Raw genomic sequence first — 21,436 nt, forward strand, 5'->3', positions numbered from 1 at the left:
GGCTCCTTCTGAAACAGCGAGTGTTTGTTACACTCCCCAACCCTCAGTGCATGTTTATATAGCCACGTAGTAATTTTATAACACTCCTGCCAGCCCTGCATTTATATAACCTACCTAGCCCATGTTTTTAGTATTCTAATCACCTTCCCAGCAATTTTATAACAACCCTGGCTGAATAATTTTATAACACCTTCCCAGTCCTGTGATATTATCTCTAAGAGCCCAGAGTTTGTCTAAAGCCCCCAACCAGTTCAGTGGTTTTATAAACGGCCCCAAAATCAGTAATTTTATAACACCCTCCCAGCCCAGTGTTTGTATAAATGTATGCCACTGCAGTAATTTTGTTAACTATTCACCCCACAGTTCAGTGATTTTATAAACCCCGGCCCAGTTTAGAGTTTTTTATAAATTCCTCCCACCCCCTGCCGAATAATTTCACAATCACACGTTGAGAGTGACCAGCACGTGATAAGTACAATGGCGAGGACCATGCTGTCCATCTCATCCTCTCCCAGCCTTCCAGTCTCCTCACCTCAGACCTTGCACTGCCTCAGTGGAAGGCACTACCCAGCACCGAACTGTTTGTCTGCACTCAGCTGCAGGCAATGTGAGGCCAAATAGGAGTGTCTGGTCTTCAGTTATCTTGGACTCCCCTCGCCACTGCACCAAGACCTTACACTGCTAAGCCTGTGCGGTAGCTGGTGTGCAGTGGTTTCCCCATATTAAACGAACTCACACACAGGCATTTTCCACAACTCAGGATGAAGTTCAGGACCTGGAATATCATGACCATTATGAACAGTGCCGCCAGTGACAGACTGGAACGCTGCTCTGCCATCATTGCCGGGGAGCTCAGGACATTAACGTCACCGCCCTGAGTGAAACTCGGCAGGCAGGGGAAGGACAGCTCAAAGAGCAAGGTGATGGCTAAACCTTTCTCTGGAAAGGAAAGGCCAATGAACAGTGCTGCATCCACGGAGTTGGCTTTGCCATCAATAATGAACTGTTGGACCAAAAGTATCCCCCCGCAGAGTAATCAAATCCCTCATGACACTCCGATTCACGCTTGCTCGGTACCAATATGTCATGTATTCAGTGTATACTGACCAACGCTTGATGCAGAAACTGAGGACAAGGAGGTGTCTTTCTCTCCCCGGAGTTTCTGTATTTCCTTGTACAATAAACACTGTCATTGAACCCCAACTCTGACTCCGAGGCTGGTGGATTCTCCCCACAGCACAGGCGCTCTACCACCGGGTGAAATGGCAGGCGAGCCCCAGTTGAAAAAGGAAACACTTCAGGGATACCCACATGGGCTCACTGGTGAAGTGCAGCATTACCACCGACACCTGGGAATCACGGATCCAAGACCATCCAAAGTGGAGGAGCAGCATCTGGGAAGGTGCTTCTTGAGATGTGCCATCAGGAAAACGCAGAAGCCTGGCGAATATTAAGGAGCGCGATACCACACCAATGCCTCACCCCCATCCCACAACCATCTTTTGCCATAAGTGTGGCAGCATCTGTGAAAGCTGCATTAGACTGTACAGCCACCTACAGACTCACCCTGAGAGTGGAAGAGAGTGATCTTGTCTGCAAATGATTGCCAGTGATGTTGTTGGTACCAATTTGATTCTCACCCGCGGTCTAGCCAACAGGGCCCCTGAGTTGCTTTTATGTGCATTTTGGAACCGTGGATAGTGATGGTATAGACTCAAATTGCAATTCATCACATAGCTGACTAGGAATTACTCCCATTCTTAGTCAATGTCCAGTATTGGAAGGATTTACAAGTTGATACTCAACCTGTTTGGCAATGTTATGAATGTACCTTCCTTGGCTATCAAGTCCTGGAGTGGGACCTTAACCTAGAACATTTGGTTTGGAGGTTGACACACTACCCAATTTGCCAAAAGATCTTCTATAATGCAATGATATCAAAATTACAGATGCAAATCACTGCCAGTCTTGACTATATGAAAATAATCAGGCCAAAATTCTGTAAAACCTCCAAATAAGTATGAATGTAAACAGTTGAATATTGAGCAATCATAATATAACAGGATAAGATGGCCTACACTAATAAGAATGCGCTTGCTCAATATCTCAGGTCCAGCTGCTGAGGATCCATATACCATTGAGAAAATACTCAATTTATTCTCCATCAGAGTTACATTGGAAATTTGTATCGATCCCTCAGTCTGAAATAAAAAAAAGACTTGTTAGGTTGTATTTTGGATGGTTTAAATTGTACCCCATTGGGCAGAAGATGCATTGCAATAACTCACTGAGCCTCCTTGAAGATTACCTTCCAAATTTGCAAACCCTACTAATAGATACATGGCTGAAAATGTGTTGCTGGAAAAGCGCAGTAGGTCAGGCAGCATCCAAAGAGCAGTAGAGTTGACATTTCGGCCTCATGCCCGAAACGTCGACTCTCCTACTCTTTGGATGCTGCCTGACCTGCTGCGCTTTTCCAGCAACACATTTTCAGCTCTGATCTCCAGCATCTGCAGTCCTCACTTTGTCCTAATAGATACATGGGACCACCATCTGCAAGTTCTCCTTTAAGCATCTCACCATCCTGACTTGGAAATATTATCAATATTCCTTCAGTGTCACTGGGTCATAATCCTGGAACTCCCTAACAGCACTTTGGGCATCCCTCCACACCAAAAGCTGCAGTAATCCAAGAAAGTAGTCCACTGCCAACTTCCGCAGGGCAAATAGGAATAGACAGCAGATGCTGGATACCCACACTCCATGAAAGAATAAAAGAAAAAAACTCCCATGCCAGAGAAAATAATTCCTCTCTATTTACCCAAACAAGTGCTGATTAGCATTTTAATTAGATTAGATTAGATTACTTACAGTGTGGAAACAGGCCCTTTGGCCCAACAAGTCCACACCGACCCGCCGAAGCGCAACCCATCCATACCCCTACATTTACCCCTTACCTAACACTACAGACAATTTATCCTGGCCAATTCACCTGACCTGCACATCTTTGGACTGTGGGAGGAAACCGGAGCACCGGGAGGAAACCCACGCAGACAACGTGCAAACTCCACACAGTCAGTCGCCTGAGTCAGGAATTGAACCCGGGTCTCCAGCGCTGTGAGGCAGCAGTGCTAACCACTGTGCCACCGTGCCGCCCACAAGTATAGGGTCATATAGTACGGAAACAGACCAGTTGGTCCAACCAGTCCATGCTGACCATAATTGCAAACTATACTAGCCCCATCTACCTGTGCTTGGCCCATATCCCTCCAAACATTTCTTATTCATGTACTTATCTAAATGTCTTTTAAATATTGTAATTGTACCCAAATCCACCACTTCTTCCAGAAGTTCATTCTACACAGGAAGCACATTGCGTAAAAAACAAATTACCCCTCACGTCTTTTTTAAATCCTTCAACATCCCCCTTAAAATATGTTCACAAGTCTTGAAATCCGCTACCTTGGAAAAATACATCTGTCATCCACCTCATTATTTTGTAAACCTCTACAGCGTCACCATTCAGCTTTCTGTGCTTCAGTGAAAAAAGTCCCAGCCTATCCAACCTCCATTCCCGGCAACATCCTGCTAGATCTCTTCAAGCACAGTCCAGCTGAATAATAATATTCTACCCATAACAGTTCAATTAGATCATTCCCCAACTTTACAAACTGAAGTGAGTTTTTAAAAAAAACTCAAAATCACATTCCTCGCATCTTACCGTTCTGGTGAATTTGTGCTACTGGCAAGTTGCTGTGTACACCATGACCTGATAGCAGTTGAGTATAAATACAAGTTGTTGTTGTGTCTATACGTAATATGGATGCTGTCATTTTAAATGTTAATGATTTTTTTACCCCTGCAATCTCGGTCTCCATTATTGGAAATTTAATTTTCAAATCATTCTGCGCATTGATGAAAAGAAAATCATGTTGCCATAGCCTTTCCCTTTTCACTCATCAGGGGAAACTGAAGAAGGGCCAAATTTCAATCAATCACACTGGAGAAAAGGCTTCTTATTTGTTATCAAGTTGACTCCAATTGGCTAAGGCACTGCCATGGTGAAAGCAACAGGAATGTACAGATTCTCAATGCCTGGGTAATTCAAAATAGACACAAGGCTTGAACATGTTTGTTTTATTTGTAGAGGAATGGATCTTTGTGTATGAATGGAACTCCAAACAACTATGTCTGAGGGATCTACACACACCAAGCATTCAGCATGAGGTAACTTAAGTTTCTATTATTGGCTCAAACAGCACTGAGTAAACATTTTTTTTCAGATGACCTGAACAAATAGCTCCCAAAGAATTTTAAAATGATAGCGTCCTTTCACCTGGAAGTATATTCCATATTCCCAGCATTTCCAGATCGTGAATCCTTGGATAAGGCTGCAAGTAGGAAAACCATTTCTGTTCATGTAAATACCATACTGTCCTCCATGGGCCTCATTATTAAACCAGGCCTCACCAGGATTTGAATGCTCTGTAGACAATGAGACAATAATTACAGATGATGGTTCAGTTCCTTTATAAATTTCAGTTCATTCAAAATTCTAGTGGCCATGTCTTAGTTTGTAATATATCCTAGCTCCTGTTAACCCTCTGCTCACTGATATAGTTTGGCATCTGGTTAAGCAATTCCTCAATTTTATAATTCTCATCCTTGTTTTCAAATCCTTCCAATGGGCTTCCCTATCTGAGAAATCTCAGCCTTGCATGCCTCTGTGATCTCTGAACTTGCTTTATTCTGGACTCCTGACTCTGCGCAATTTTATTCACTCAACCCTGGGCTCTAAGTCCTGAATTCCCATACTCCACTCTCTGTCTCTCCACCTTTTGTTACATCTTTGATCATCTGTCCTAATTCTCAAATGGCTTGATGTCTGACTTGCTTTTATAGCTCTGATGAAATGTCTTCAAATATTGTAGAATATTAAATTTGCCACATAGGTGCAAGCTTTTCGTTGTATATCTTATCATGAAGCATTTATCATTTTGCTGTCTCTGCTGGAGAGGTGTGTATAAAGTTGCTCAATAGTGGTTACCTGAAGTTGAACATATCCTAGTCTTAGTGCAACGCACAACAGTAAGATGGTGATCAGAATGGAGGGAACTCACTTCACCCTTACAATCAAATGCCTCCTTTCTTCATCACTGTAATAACATCTAATCCCACAAGAACACACACAATCTGGGACAGAATTTATAATCACTCAGATATATGCAGGTTAATTAAAGAAGCCTGGCATGGCTTTGTTAAGGATTAATCATGTTTAACTAACTTACTAGAGTTTGTTAATGAGGAACAGTGAGGGTCGATGAAAGTAATGCCACTGAGATGGTGTACAGAAATTTCCAAAAACCATCTGATAAAGTTTGCACAACAGACCTGTGAGTTAGAGCTCATGGAGTAAAAGCAAAAGGAGCAACGAGGTGATGAAATTGGCTAAGTGACAGGACATAGACAATGGTGAACAAATGCATTTTGGATTAGAGGAAAGTTCATAATTGAGGTGACAGGAGTTTTAGGACCTCGGCTGTTCCTGTTTATATTAATCATCAAGAATTTAGTATAGAGGATTTTAAAATGCTCAGCAGTATTTCATTATTTTTATTTTATTATTTTATCATTTTTGTTTGGAGCTATGAATGGGGAACTGTAAGCTAAAGATGCTTTTGGACTATCAATAACAGTTTTTATTAAAATGGAAAACATACCAAACATGTTTTGTTTATTTGAGAGGCCATGTCTGGAAGTTAATTGCAAGTTGATTCCTGATCAAAGGGTCAGGAGATGTTTTGTCATCAGGGAACAGCAATATGTTTAAACAGATAGCAGAAGTTGGCTATTAACAAGGTCAGTACCTGAAAATTGGTTCCAACAAGTCTGGAAAAGAACTCATAGAAAATACTGAATGATAACTGGACCACATGGGGAAGATGATCAGTCCATCAGGGAGTGGTCAGAGTTTAAATTGGGTGTTGGACAGTGTTTCTGTGAAAAGGAGTCTGGCTACTGATGTTATAGCATGAAGATTTGAAAACACTCTGCCTAATCTCCCAGGAACAGCTCTTTGATGTTCAGACAACAGAAAACTAAATTATAAATATTATTGCCTTTATCTGAATGATCTATACAGATGACAATGATCAACATCTTCAGAAAGTATCACCTATGCCTGTGGAACAACACATTGTGAAAACCACTCAACTAATCTGGCCGGTTTGTTATTTTCTTTTATTTGACCATTAACCATATTTTTCTGACAGTCTTTTTGAGTGAATGGGGTTGAAAATAAAGGTTTTGGGGTGTATAACATAGACCAATTAGATGACTTTATCATTTAGTATTTTTTGCCCTGATATTGTTCATAAGCTGCTAAGTCTTTAGTTTAAGATGCAGACCAATGTCTGGAATTGATTATTTACAGAGTCTGGGATTGTTTATTCAAACGTTTGGTTTGTAACAATTGGGGTCAATTTTGAGGCTACTGTATTTGAAAGTTTTAATTTTATTGTGTTTTGAATACAAAGGCAGAAGGGCTGCTTTGGTTCAACTGTCTGTCTCCATGTCATAACAAGGGCACAATTTCAAAATTACTGGATAACAAAATAAAAGTGGACATTTTGTGGACTGTGACAAGAGGCTATGGAAAAACATGTAAAGGACACAGTCAGAATGGATGGATAACTGACAATTGAAATTTACTGCAGGAAAGGGTGAAGTGATTCATTTTCATAGGAAGAGTGTGGCAAGGGAACAATTCTAAAAGGTGCAGGTGCAGTGATCCTGAGGAGTATATCTGCAAAAATGATTGAAGCTGACAGGATATTAATTAAGAAAGCTGATGGAATGAATCGAGACAGAGGACAAAAACAAGTAAGTTATGATACACCTGTAGAGAATACTAATGCAGCCTCCGTGCAGTACTGAAACGAATCTTCCCAGTCAACGTGTACATTGGTGGGAGAGTTAAGATCAGCAGTAATGAGATTCTCAGGTTTATGAGCAAAATATCTGATTCTTCAACCAAGTATTGAACGGACAGACAAGAATCTTAATAGTGACTGTAAAAGGCTTATTTGCATGTATGGGCATGTTATTATTAACTAATCTTGTGTTATTAACAGTTCCCAATTCTCCCACTGATCGGATTGAAACCTGACAGCAACAATTCCCAACATGAAAATCAGAGCAGTTAACTGGCTCACCACTTGTTCCTTTTCGGACAGCACTTGCCAACACCACAGGTGGCAGAGATTGTTCTCCCACCCCTACCATAGCCCGACCAAATTACAATATGGTCCTGCTCTTTAATGCTGTACTTTGGAGTGCACAATCACCTTTCACTGCAACGCTGCTGCCAGGTCACTTTGTACATAGGGTCAAGTTCCATCTCATGAACTGGAGTAGGCTGTATTCCAGGGATCCTGCTTGATCACTCGTTTTCACTTCCTGTTCCCTATCTACTGTTTAGTGTAGACAGAAAACCTGCAGGCAGCATGTTGTCAGCAGCCATCAGTCAAGGGGGTGGACATGCTGCTATATGACACCAAGTTACATCAATTCCCCACCTGTGCCGTGTAAGAGCAGTATTTGTGCTAACTTGGCCCCTTGATGTGCCATCAGGATCCTGAATGACCTGTTCCATAGGGTGGTACAGAGGCATGACTTCCTCTTGCCCCAGCAGCAGCACTGGAGGCGACAACACCAGACCATGCCAGCCTTGTCTGAGGTTACCTCCCGGTAAAGCAGTCTCAGCTATTTGAAGGAATGCCCAGCTTTATACAAACAAGGCTAATGTCCTTTTCCATTTCACTACCATGAGTGCCACCATTTTCACTCTGATACCTCACACTCACTTGATCTCTGCTCCTCATCCCACCTCCCAGCAAGACTCATACTCTACCACTCTCACTATTTCTTGTAACTTCTTCCCTCACTCCCTTCACACCCCTAACCACTGACAATGCCAACCCTTGCATGGCCTCTGTATTGATGACTCACTCAGTCAGGACACTTCCCTTGCAGTTTGGAAAGTATTGTGCCACAACTTTCATCCCCATAATACCAGCCACACTTTCATTCAAGAAGAGAAACAGACCCCAGTGAGGTAGAAAGAGCCAAGATGGGTGAAGGGCTGCACTACATTTAGTTCCTCACCCCTTTTGTATAGCTCCCTGACTCTGACCCCCTTGAATGGCTAACTGACCAAGTCCAATCCCCTGGTCTGATATTGAAGATTTGCTCTTAACTTATTGTATACCATGACAGCCTGAGCAAAGGGTAGCCTCTCCAGTTCTGAAGAAGGGTCACTGGGCTTGAAACACTAACTCTGCTTCCTCTGCACAGATGCTGCCAGACCTACTGAGTTTCTCCAGTAATTTCTGTTTCTGTTTCAGCTATCCCACTGGACATAGCTGAGACCAAATGATAGCCATGACAAGTTTCCTGGTTTTGCATCTCTGCTGAATGGCAAAGCAAGATTGAAGTAAGATGAGCCTGGTATCTCTGGCTGCAGGGGAAGAGTATGCAATGATCAGTCCAATGCAAATCAGGTCAGAGAAGGTAAGGACTGCAGATGTTGGAGATCAGAGTTGAGAGTGTGGTGTTGGAAAAGCACAGCAGGTCAGGCAGCATCCAAGCAGCAGAAGAATCAACTATTCGGGCATAAACCTGATAAAGGGCTTCTGCCTGAAATGTTGATTCCCCTGCTCCTTGGATGCTGCCTGACCTGCAGTGCTTTTCCAGCACTACACTCTCAATCCCAATGCAAATCAGGGCTACTGCAAGCATCCAGGGAGGCTCAGCATGAGTGCTATTACAGCGGGTGAAGTGCCAAACCATGCAATCTGATCCAGTCCAGAAGGTGGGTGCATATCCCTGAGCGCACAGTGTCCTTGCTGCAGCATTACATCACAGAATCTTATTACAGCATTACATTACAGTGTCCTTGCTGCAGCATTACATTACAATGTCCTTGCTGCAGCATTACAATGAGAATTGCCATTGTGCAGCCCAAAGTGCAGCATTGAAGTGCGAAAGCTTCGTGTAAATGAATTGGAGATGTGCCATGAGGGTTCTTAGAGGCTACCACATATCAGATGCTAGTGTCCATGCATGCGGGGTATTGTAACGCAACTCTTAAACTTTAAGATCTTTCTGGTGAGTTTACACTGTCTCCAAGATTTGAGAACTCCCAACCTCTAGATTGCACATCAGATCCATATACATGGAGTTTAATCCAGCCAAATGCAAGATGATGCATTATGGAGGATCAAATGTAGGTATAAATTATACTGTAAATGGCAGAACCCTTAGGAACATTAACATACAGATGGATCAGGGCGTGCAAAAGTGGCAACACAGGTGGTGAAAGTGATTAAGAAGACGTATGGCATGCTTGTCTTCAGCCAGGCATGGAATACTAGAGTTGGCAAACTATACTGACCATATAAAACCCTTGTTAGACTACATTTGGAGTATTGTGCACAGTTATGTTTGCCACACTGCCAGAAGGATGTGGTAGCTTTGGACAGAGTGCAGACAAGGCCATTAGGATGTTTCCTGGTCTCGAGGGCATTGGCCATGAGGAAAGGTTAAAAAGACCAGGATTGTTTTCACTGGTAAGACAGTGGCTGTGATGAGACCTGAGAGAGGTCTACAAAATTACAAGTGCGTGGACAGAATGGATAGTCAGAAGCTTTTTCCCATGGTTGAGGAATCAATTAGAAGAGGGCATAGGTTCAGGGTGGGAAAGGGGGAAAGTTTAAGGGAAGTTTTTCACACAGAGAGTGGTAGGAGCAGAGACTGCACTGCCAGAAGAGGTGGCGGATGCAGGTACATTGGCGACATTTAAAAGGCATCTGGATGGTGACATGAATAGGGAGGGAATAGAGGGATATGGATCGAGTAAGGACAGAGGTTTGTTTTTTTACCTTAGTAAAGGCATGATGATTGGCACAGGCTTGGAAGGCCGAAGGGCCTGTTCCTGTGCTCTACTCTCTTTTTTTGTTCTATGACACAATGTTGTTTACCTGGGTCAAATGGAACAATGTCAATGACACACAAGTGGTAGACACAAAGTGAATGCAAGTGTCTTTGAGGTTGAGACTTACTTGGACATGGTTCCCCATTGATTCGATAACCAGCTTTCTGAAATCCTGCAACAATGTTCCCTTGAAGCACAACATCAGAGCCTTCAATTATCTTTAAATATAAATAAAATCCAATTATAAACTTCACAGCATCTTGCAAATAATCGAGAGTTGTTTTTTTTCCTGAGCAATGTAGAATGCAAATGCCTATTCAGAATTCACAACAAACACACAAACCTTTCAGCCCAATTAATGTCAAGTGTAAAAATTTGTTACATTGTACACCCATTTGCCCCAATGCCTGCTCCTGAGGACCAGATTTTCAAGGAACCGGGGAGACTCTGCAAACCTTTAAAAATGATGGGTGAGTTAGTTAGTTAGTTCAGAGAAGTTTCTCCTGTGGCAGGAGTGGTGTGTTGGGAAACTTTTCGACTCAGGGTTTCTGCCACAAGAATTAAATTCTGAGCCTGAGTCTCAGCTATGGTTCCGTGAATAGCACTCACGCCTCTTGAGTCACATAAGTCCGAACTTAGATTCCGCTCCAGAGTTTGATTACAAAACTCAAAAGTGACACTGTATTAAGGGAGTGCTTCCCTCTTACAGGTGCTGTTATTAAGATGAGACTTTAAACCAATGCCTGATCAGCCTACGTAGGTGGCTGTAGAAGATCACATCACCCCACTTTGATGAGGACAAGGAAAGCTCTCCCTAGCATTCTGGACAATACATATCCCTCAATCGACAGTCCAAAAAAAATCTCCTTATTCTCACATCGCTGTTTGTGGGAGCTTGCTGTGAATAGATTGGGGTTGGGTTTCAAATATTACAACACTAACAATACTTCAAAAAGAACATTATTGGCTGTAAGGGACTTTAAGGCAATTATTGATCATGAAAATGTGCTCTATACATGCAAGTGTTTCTTTCTTGATGCTTCTTAAAAGTTCTAAATATTCAAATGAATTATGATGATAGAATAAACGGCTGTCGGGTCAGGGTTGGGGTACGTGGGTCATAGTGTAGGCAGGGCACAGAGCATAGAGTCTGGGTCAGAGTGCAGAACGGAGCAATTAACATCTTTGATATTTTGAAAATGTCGAACTGGACAAGTTCTCATTGCTGCCCAGACTGAACCCATCACTGTAATACATTGTTACAAAGAGGATATATGAATAGGAAGGGAAAGAAAACTTTCCACCATGGGTTTCGCAGTGGAAACCTTGGTGCATAATCATTCCATTCACTAGCATGCCTGTTTGAATCTGCTTAGAGTTAAGTTTTCCATCAGAGTAACTATAACTTGGGATCATTATCCAATGGGGATTTGATGAAATAGGAGATAAGTCGGGTGAATAGGGAGAAGCATGAAAATGCAGGTAAGTTAGCAATGTCCCAGTTAAGGTGTAAATATTAGACTGACCAGAACAAGGGAGACAGAAAAACTAGTACAAATGCTAGCAGCAGGATCATGTTAACCACTTGAGATGCTGTAAGGGATTCTTTTCTAATATTAAGAAGAAAATATCAAATTAAATTGTTCAAATATCATGAAGGCTGTTAAGTCAGCAGTCCAGCAATTTTGTGAGAAAGGACCTCATTTTGATATATTTTCTCTGCACCAAATGATGTGATTCACATTAAAGAGGAAGGTTATCTGAGGATACCTGGACAGCATTTTGGACAAGTGATACTTGGTAAAGAGGAACATATGGGAACAGGTTCTGACCGTCATGTAGCATAACTGACAGTCAGAATGTCCAGAAGATGACCATTGGTCAGTTGGAAACTAGATTGTGAGATTCCATTTATAACAGCTACTTTGTTATTGATATCTGAGCAGTTGAATAATATATCTGGCCTGCACCATGAAGAATCAGTTAATTGAGTGTGATGTACATTTCTTACAGCATCCATCCGAGAGTATACTTGGTTTTCATGCGATGGCATTGTGATGGCACCCCAGTGGATTTGATGATGGCAAGTAATGACTCACTTTGGGGCAAAATCTCAAATTGAATTTCCCAATGTCAAAATAACAATTTGGTTAAATATGCTTCACCCTCTTTTATTAAATACAATGGGTTTGACCTCAATTGCTGCAGCCCAAGCATCGGAAAGTGAAGACCGCAAGGTGAGAGCCACCAGATTCCTCCTCGCCCGATTCCTGTCACCCATTAATGTGATACCTAGGACGGGTCAGAACAACCAATTGATGTTGAACCACAAATCATATACTGAAGTTATTTCATAATAAACAGATACAAATTAGAAGCAGTTGTAGGTCATTCGCGCTCTGCCATTTTATAAGATCATAGCTGATCTGATCATGATCTCAAGTCTGCTTTCTCCTTTTCCCTTATTTGTAACTTTGAAGTTGCTTGTGCATCAAGAAACTATCTAATTCAGCCTCAAAAATACTCAAAGACCTAGTTTCTGCTGCTTTCTGGGGAAGAGGATTCTAGAACCTAGAAACCCTCAGTGAGAAATTACTTTCCCCTCATCTCCATGTTCAATGGGAGATCCCTGATTTTTAAACTGTGTCCCCTAGATTTAGTTTCTCCCACAAGAGGAAAGATCCTCTCAGCATCATCTTGTCAAGTCTTCTTAGGATCTGATATTTATCAATAATGATCACCACTCATTCCTCTAAACATCCTCATAAGGTCACCCTTGTATCACAGAACTCAGTTGGGTGCACATTCTCTGAATGGTTTCTAGCATAATTATGTCTTCATTAAAAGACGATTAGAATTGTACATATTACACTGGGTGCAGTTACACCAATGTGCTGTACAAACATAGCAAAACTTATTGGTTTTTAATCTTTTTTCCCCTTGCAATAAATTACATCATTATATTTGTCTTCCTAATCATTTGCTAAAACCAGCAGTCTAACTGTGATTCACATTGCGGCAACGCTGTCACTTTAACAAGGTTATTTTGCCCCTGGGTGTTTTTTTTTAGAAAGAGAGGTCATAAGGGCCGAGGTGCCGAAATGTCCCGCAAAGAGCCTAGTATAACAATGGCAGGGGAGCGGCTAGTTCTCCCAGTTCAGGTTATTTTTAGTTTGGTTTAGTTGTAACAGCGAAACTGCTGGTAACGGGGACCATGGGAAAAGGTACCATGCTTCAGTAGATGATCCTTGTCTCCGATTTTTCTCTCCGAAATCTCTCCTGCCTGTAAGACCCTGTGTTTGAGTCTACCTTTTGCCAAGGGGTGTGTTTATGGGATGTTGCGGGAATTGGACCAGCTTCATAGTTATATTGCAGTATTGAGTCCGTTAAGTTTTCAAATAGTTAAGTTATTCTAAATTCCGTTTACTTTTGTTCGTGTTTCAACTGTAGTGTTTAAATAAATTCAGTTTTCATAGAATCCCAACAGTGTGGAGACAGGCCACTTGGCCCAACAAGTCCACACCAACCCTCCAAAGAGTATCCCACCCAACCCATTCCCCTACCCTATTACTTTATATTTCCCTTGACTAATACACATAGCCTACACATCCCTGAACACTATAGATAATTTAGCATGGCTGATTCACCTAACTCACACATCTTTGGACTGTGGGAGGAAACCAGAGCACCCAGAGGAAATCTATGCAGACAAAACAAAACAGAATGTGCAAACTCCAGACAGTCGCCCAACAGTGGCAATCAGTTTTGCTTAAAGCTGAGTGGTTTGACCAGCTGCGTCATACCTGATATATCCACAACACACCTGCTTTAAAATAAGAACAAGTTATGGTCCAGGCTACCTTCTTTAAATATTTTGAGGGGGTCTGGCCTAGTCCATAACATATACTATAACGCTCCAATCCCTCTGTTCCACAGAATTCTGCAATCTCTCACCATTTAAGTATTTTTTACACTTGTTTTTGTCCTCCCTGCCAAAGTGAACAAGTATATATATATTTCCCACAATTCGTTCCATCTGTCAAATTATTGCTCATTCAGTTGAATGATCTCTATCCCTTTGCAGACTCCTGATTTTTCTAATGCTGTACTCATTAAAAGTACAAATATTATTCATCCATATTATGGATGTAGGGTGTAAGTTGAATAAGGAGCTGAAATTGGCCTGTCGCAAAGATGTTACTACAGTTGTTATGGGGAATTTCAACATGCAGGTAGACTGGGAGTATCAGGATGGTACTGGACTCCAAGAAAGGGAGTTTGTGGAGTGCCTCCAAGATGGATTCTTAGAACAGCTGGTGCTGGAGCCTACTAGAGAGAAGGCAATTCTGGATCTGGTATTGTGCAGCGAACCAGAATTGATCAGGGACCTCGAAGTGAAGGAGCCATTAGGAGGTAGTGACCATAATACAATAAGCTTCAATCTGCAATTTGAAAGGGAGAGGGTACAATCGGAAGTGACAATATTTCAGTTGAATAAAGGGAACTATGGAGCTATGAGGGAGGAGCTGGCCAAAGTTCAATGGTGCAATACTCTAGCAGGGATGACAGTGGAGGAACAATGGCAGATATTTCTGGGTATAATGCAGAAGATGCAGGATCAGTTCATTCTAAAAAGGAAGAAAGAACCTATGAGGTGGCAGGGTGGTCGTGGCTGCTGAGGGAAATTAAGAAGCATATAAAGTCAAAAGAGAAGAAGTATAACATAGCAAAGATGAGTGGGAAAACGAAGGACTGGGAAACTTTTAAAGAACAACAGAGGATTACTAAGAAGGAAATACGCAGAGAAAAAATGAAGTATGAAGGTAAACTGGTCAAAAATATAAAGGAGAATAGTAAAAGCTTTTTTAGGTATGTGAAAGGGAAAAAAAAATGGTTAAGACTAAAATTGAGCCCTTGAAGACAGAAACAGGGGAATATATTACGAGGAAAAAAGAAATGGCAGAAGGGTTGAATTGGTACTTCAGATCTGTGTTCACTGGGGAAGACGCAAGCAATCTCCCAGAGGTAACAGTGGCTGAAGGACTTGAACTGAAGGGAATTTATATTTGCCAGGAATTGGTGTTGGAGAGACTGTTATGTCTGAAGGCTGATAAGTCCCTGGGGCCTGATGGTCTACATCCCAGGGTAGAAATTGTGGATGCATTGGCAATTATTTTCCAGAGTTCGAAAGATTCAGGATCTGTTCCTGCGGATTGGAGGGTGGCTAATGTTGTACCACTTTTTAAGAAAGGCGGAAGAGAGAAAGCAGGAAATTATAGACTAGTTAGTCTGACCTCAGTGGTGGGAAAGATGCAGGAGTCAATTATAAAGGATGAAATTATGACACACATCTGGATAGCAGTAACAGGATAGGTCAGAGTCAGCATGGATTTATGAAGGGGAAATCATGCTTGACTAATCTTCTGGAATTTTTTGAGGATGTAACTCTGAAGATGGACAAGGGAGATCCAGTGGATGTAGTGTACCTGGACTTTCAGAAAGCCTTTGATAAAGTCACACATAGGAGGTTAGTGAGCAAAATTAGGGCATATGGTATTGGGGGCAAAGTACTGACATGGATTGAAAATTGGTTGGCTGACAGGAAACAAAGAGTAGTGATAAACGGCTCCCTTTTGGAATGGCAGGCGGTGACCAGTGGATCAGTGCAGGGACCACAGCTTTTTACAATATATATTAATGATGTAGAAGATGGTACTAATAGTAACATTAGCAAATTTGCTGATGATACAAAGCTGGGTGGCAGAGTGAAATGTGAGGAGGATGTTAGGAGATTACAGGGAGACATGGACAGGTTAGGTGAGTGGACAGATGCATGGCAGATGCAGTTTAATGTGGATAAATGTATGGTTATCCACTTTGGTGGCATGAACAGGAAGGCAGATTACTACCTAAATGGAGTGAAGTTAGGTAAAGGGGCAGTACAAAGAAATCTGGGTGTTCTTGTACACCAGTCAATGAAGGCAAGCATGCAGGTACAGCAGGTAGTGAAGAAAGCTAATAGCATGCTGGCCGTCATAACAAGGGGGATTGAGTATTGAAGCAAAGAGGTTCTTCTGCAGCTGTACAGGGCCCTGGTGAGAACGCACCTGGAATATTGTGTGCAGTTCTGGTCTCCAAATTTGAGGAAAGACATTCTGGCTATTGAAGGAGTGCAGCGTAGGTTCACGAGGTCAATTCCTGGAATGGCGGGACTATCTTATGTTGAAAGATTGAAGCGACTGGGCTTGAATACCCTTGAGTTTAGAAGATTGAGAGGGGATCTGATTGAGACGTATAAGATTATTAAAGGATTGGACACTCTGGAGGCAGGAAACATGTTTCCACTGACGGGTGAGTCCCGAACCAGAGGACACAGCTTAAAAATAAGGGATAGGCCTTTAGGACAGAGGTGAGGAGAAACTTCTTCACCCAGAGAGTGGGGGGTGTGTGGAATGCTCTGCCCCAGAAGGCAGTGGAGGCCCAATCTCTGGGTTTGTTTAAGAAAGAGTTGGATAGAGCTCTCAAGGATAGTGGAATTAAGGGTTATGGAGATAAGGCAGGAACAGGATACTGATTGAGGATGATCAGCCATGATCATAATGAATGATTGTGCAGGCTCGAAGGGCAGAATGGCCTACTTCTGCACCTGTTGTCTATTATCAACATTCTGAAGTAATTTCTTTTCAGTTGGTCTTATCCTTATTCAATGATGTAACAACCATGCTACATCATGGAGAACAGACTAGCTCACATGTGCCTGGATTACACCTTCACATAGAATTGATCATTATTTACATTTATTGACATGCTGAGATATGATTACCTCCATCATAAGTTTTGAATATGACATTATCATCAATATTAAGGCCACTTGTTGCGAAAACTCCAATGGCAGCAGTAAATCCGTGATGGAAAGCACATCCACGAATGTAAGAATCATTTTCTGCAATCTGGAAAGCGATAGTTAGAATTACTCAATGTCAACAAACTATGTCCTGATACATTTCTTAAGGTATCAAAGAAGATCAACAGTGACTCTTGCAGTCACTGGCTGATCTTGAGGGATATCTCCTTCTGCTCCACCTCCATTATTCATCCTGTTTTATGCCAGGTCCTGCCTTTGTTAAACTAAATCCCCCAAATTTTCTTTTGTGAATAAAAATGCAGAAATTATCAGTTTAGAAACCATTGAAGGAAACACGTTTCTGACTATGTGCAAGCTTTTCTCTCCTTACCCTCTCTCCCATTCTGAGACCCTCAGTCAGAAGTCTCGTGTTTGAACCTCACTCTGGGCTATAAACCTGGAGGTGCTGGAAATCTAGAATGAGAGCTAAAAATGCTAGCAATATTTATCATCTAGCATGAGAGAGACAGACAAAGTTAATGTTTCAGGTTACTAGAAGTGGTTGTCTGTGTGTGTGCACGCGCCTGTGTCTGACTTTGTGCAAGTGTCTGTGGTGCTTTAGTCTGTGTGTCTGTTTTTTGGTGTGCATCAGATTACAACAGGATCTTGATCAGATGGGCCAATGGGCTAAGGAGCGGCAGATGGAGTTGAATGTGAGGTGTTGCATTTTGGAAAAGCAAATCTTAGCAGGACTTCTACACTTTATGGTAAGGTCCTAGGGAATGTTGAGGAACAAAGAGATCTTGGAGTGAAGATTAATAGCTCCTTGAAAGTGGAATCGCAGGTAGATAGGACAGTGAAGAAGGCATTTGGTATGTTTTTCTTTATTGGTCAGAGTATTGAGTACAGGAGTGCAGGTCATGTTGCAGCTGTACAGGTCATTGGTTTGGCCACTGTTGGAATACTGCATGCAATTCTGGTCTCCTTCCTATCAGAAAGATGTTGTGAAACTTGAAAGGGTTCAGAAAAGATTTACAAGGATGTTGCCAGGGTTGGAGAATTTGAGCTATGCAGAGAGGTTGAATAGGCTGGTGTTGTTTTCCCTGGAGCTTCAGAGGCTGAGAGGAGACCTTATAGAGGTCTATAAAATCATGAGGGGCATGAATGGGATAAATAGCCAAAGTCTTTTCCCTGGGATGGAAAAGTCCAAAAGTAGAGGACATAGGTTGAGGATGAGAAGGGAAAGATATAAACGAGAGCTAATGGGCAACTTTTTCAGTCAGAGGATGGTACGTGTATGGAATAAGCTGCCAGAGGAACTGGTGGAGGCTAGTACAATTGCAACATTTAAACGGCATCTGGAGGGTATATGAGTAGGAAGGGTTTGGAAAGATATGGGGCAGGTATTGGCAGGTGGGACTAGATTGGGTTGGGATATCTGATCAGCATGGACAGGTTGGACCAAAGGGTTCCTTTCCATGCTGTACATCTCTATGACTGTGTGTGTGTGTGTGTGTGTGTGTGTGTGTGTGTGTGTGTGTGTGTGTGCGCGCGCTTGAGTCTGTATATGCATCGGTCTTTGAGTGTGTGTCTTACTCTGTGTCAGTATGCATCTATCGGTTTGTGTGTGTCTCTACCTGCTTCTGTATTTGAGTCTGTGTGTACGTGTACAGCAAACTCAAAGCTTTGCATAAAGTGAAGACAAAAAACTGCAGATGCTGGAATCCAAGGTAGACAAGCAGGAAGCAGGAAGCGCACAGCAAGCCAGGCAGCGTCAAGAGGTGGAGAAATCTCTGTTTTGGGTGTAACCCGTCTTCAGGACTGAAGATGAGTTTCAGGGGAGCTGCTCCTCTAATATTCATCCCCAGTCCTGAAGAAGGGTTATACTTGCAATGTCGAGTTCTCCACCTCCTGATGCTGCCTGGCTTGCTGTGTGCTTCCAGCCTTCTGCTTGCATAAACTGGAGTCCAGAGATGATTAAAGATCAAAAGAGTTTGTGATGCAAAAGCCCTTATACTGGGTAAAAGTGAATAAAATTGGTTGTGTCCACATAAGATAAATTCCTATAAAAAATTTGAACCTAAATGCAATGTGAAATAACAAGCAATGCAATCAGAGAAGGAAAAAAAGCAAAATTAGAAAAAAGAGAAACAATAAAAAACAAGATAAAGACAGTGGCTATAATCTAAAGTTGTTCAAGTCAGGATTGAGTCCAAAATGCTGTAAAATGCTGAGTTGAAAGATGAGGTGCTGTTCCTTAAGTTTGTGTTGAGCTCCACTGGAACACTGCAGCAGGCAAGGTGAACAATTAAAATGACAAATGTTTGAAACTTGGATCGTGTTTGTTGACTGAAGTGGTCACTCAGTCTGCATTTGTGGTCCCCAGTGTGGAGAATGCCCTGATCAGTGAAAATCAGGGTCAAGTTTTTACTTTGAGGACAACAAATATGATTTGGCACTGAACACACACTCAAGGAATTAAGGGCGGCAGGCAAACTCTTAAAGCTAGATGGTTAATAAAAGGCTGAATAACTTAAGAGGAGTGGCATGTTGCATTGAAGAGTAAGTAATTGAGAGGGTACTTCAACACGGAGGTCCCCTGATAGCCACCTATTAAAAAAATCAATCATACAAGAGAAAGTAGTCAGCTCACCACCATGGCGGTGGTATTAAGGGTTGGAGATAGCACTCTACAAGGTGGTCCTCCAGGTTTGCCAGGAGCACTGGCACACTGGTCTGCCACTGGTGCCTACCTCCTGGCAACTTAACTACCCTCTGTCATTTGCAAAAACTGGAGACCAATCAGAACACTCTCTGCAAAGTTTCAAGTATTTGGGTAAATATCGGAAAACTTGATAAAAATGTCAACCTGACAGACTCATGTCTTCAAGTGAGGCATGCCATGTCTCAATTTGCAGCATACACCCACCCTGAGGAACTGTCAGAAACACAAGCAAATTAATCTGCATGAAAAATATGAACTGTTTAAAAAAAAATCTGTTACAAACCTCTCCAAGATTGAGGAAAGACACAGAATATCGTGGGCCAAAGTAACTTAAGTAACCATACTGTCCACTGTGATAAAATTCAACATCCTGTATTCTGGCATGACCTACAAAACATAGAAAAACATCAACAATTTAAATAATCTTTAACAGGTTGCAGGAATGAAAGATTTTTCAAGGACAGTATAAAAACCAGTAGTCATCAGTAAAAGTAATATTTTGTGCAGAAACTTTCTTGGTTTAAAATTAAAAGGATTAAAGTGAAACTCTTTCAACTTTTGTCTAAAACCTCAACATAATGTTCAGAAGACTTTCAGATCAATGCGTCAGCGTTGTTGTTGCCAAGATCACTGTGTGCAATTCGAACACAGAAGTGTTTGTGGAGTTAACAAGTTGGATGGGAGCCTGATACCCCATCTGCTTCAGAGCAAATTTTCATTTCTCTTACATGGACCAAGCATACAAAGATCATTGATTGATGAGGATCAAATCTTAGCATTTAGGGTTATATTGGATATATTACAAATAATCTCAAGAACTAATGATCTGACAAGAATTCAAATCTCAATGTAGGGATGAGGGTGTTTATTTCAGCAAATCTGGAATTTAGAAAAAACTGCTGTCAGTAACTGACACAAAACTACAGAATTGTGTAACACTCTACTTATTCACTATTGTACTTATGGGAAGACAATCTGTCTGGTCTATAAATGACTTCGTGCTTAGGGCAGTTTGGGTTGACACTTAACTCTGAAATGGCCTTGTAGATCACACAGTTATACAAAATGGTTCTTACTGACTCTTTGTTGAAGTTAATAATCTTAAAACATAAGTACATGGAAATGCAGCAATCACCAACTCCTACATGGTCGATGTGTTAATTATTTTATTTGTTTATGAACTGTGACTGAAGACAATATTAGTCAGAAGCACACTCAGGTGAGCGCTTTGTACGTCTTGGCATATACATCAGAAAATTACATGCTCAGCCTCTGATTTTAATGGCATTATTTTAACGGTTATGTTGTTCTTCACCATTTAAAGCAGGAACATACAATTCGGATAATCTTTCTCAGTGTTCACTCCCAACCTGTAACCACATTTCTCATGCCTCCAAATGATCTTAAACCTCCCCATCACTAAATCTCTTCTCTGTAATTATGACTGGATGACAAGCTTTGCTTTTCTGAATACCTGGCTCTCCATTCTTAATCCAGCTTTGACAAATCTCAATCCCAGCTGATGAAGTATCCGAGGTAATACGCCCACATAACATTTTGTTTTGCCCATTCACCAGGAGCACTGTCACAAGAGATCTTAGGGAATATGTTTCAACACTCTTTTTGGGAGATTTCATAATCTAAATAAGGATGAGATACCTTTGAACTCCAGTCCGTTATAAAAGAAGGAACTGATCAAGACTCGTGCTCCAAACATTTCATCTGCCTTGTCAGGGTGATGATGGCCAATGATCTTGATGTTTCTGCTGAGCAGGCCAATATCTGCTGCCATAGTGTAACTCTGGCCTCTTCCCTTCAATTCCTGTGTTTCCGCTGGAAGAAAATGAACAATCTTCAATTAGATTGATTCACA

At 41.7% G+C, this 21,436-nt stretch overlaps 1 protein-coding gene across 1 annotated transcript in view; it reads right to left on the bottom strand.

The window, feature by feature from the left end:
• Positions 1–21,436, bottom strand: part of LOC132815185 (fibrocystin-L-like) — a 213,570-nt gene that overhangs the window by 29,636 nt on the left and 162,498 nt on the right. The window contains 7 exon segments of the mRNA XM_060824000.1: positions 2,079–2,201; positions 4,337–4,485; positions 10,122–10,212; positions 12,189–12,286; positions 16,818–16,944; positions 19,847–19,950; positions 21,223–21,396. Coding sequence (XP_060679983.1) covers positions 2,079–2,201; positions 4,337–4,485; positions 10,122–10,212; positions 12,189–12,286; positions 16,818–16,944; positions 19,847–19,950; positions 21,223–21,396 — 866 coding nt within the window.

The sequence above is a fragment of the Hemiscyllium ocellatum genome, chromosome 4 (assembly GCF_020745735.1).
Source record: "Hemiscyllium ocellatum isolate sHemOce1 chromosome 4, sHemOce1.pat.X.cur, whole genome shotgun sequence".
NCBI classification, from domain to species: Eukaryota; Metazoa; Chordata; class Chondrichthyes; order Orectolobiformes; family Hemiscylliidae; genus Hemiscyllium; species Hemiscyllium ocellatum.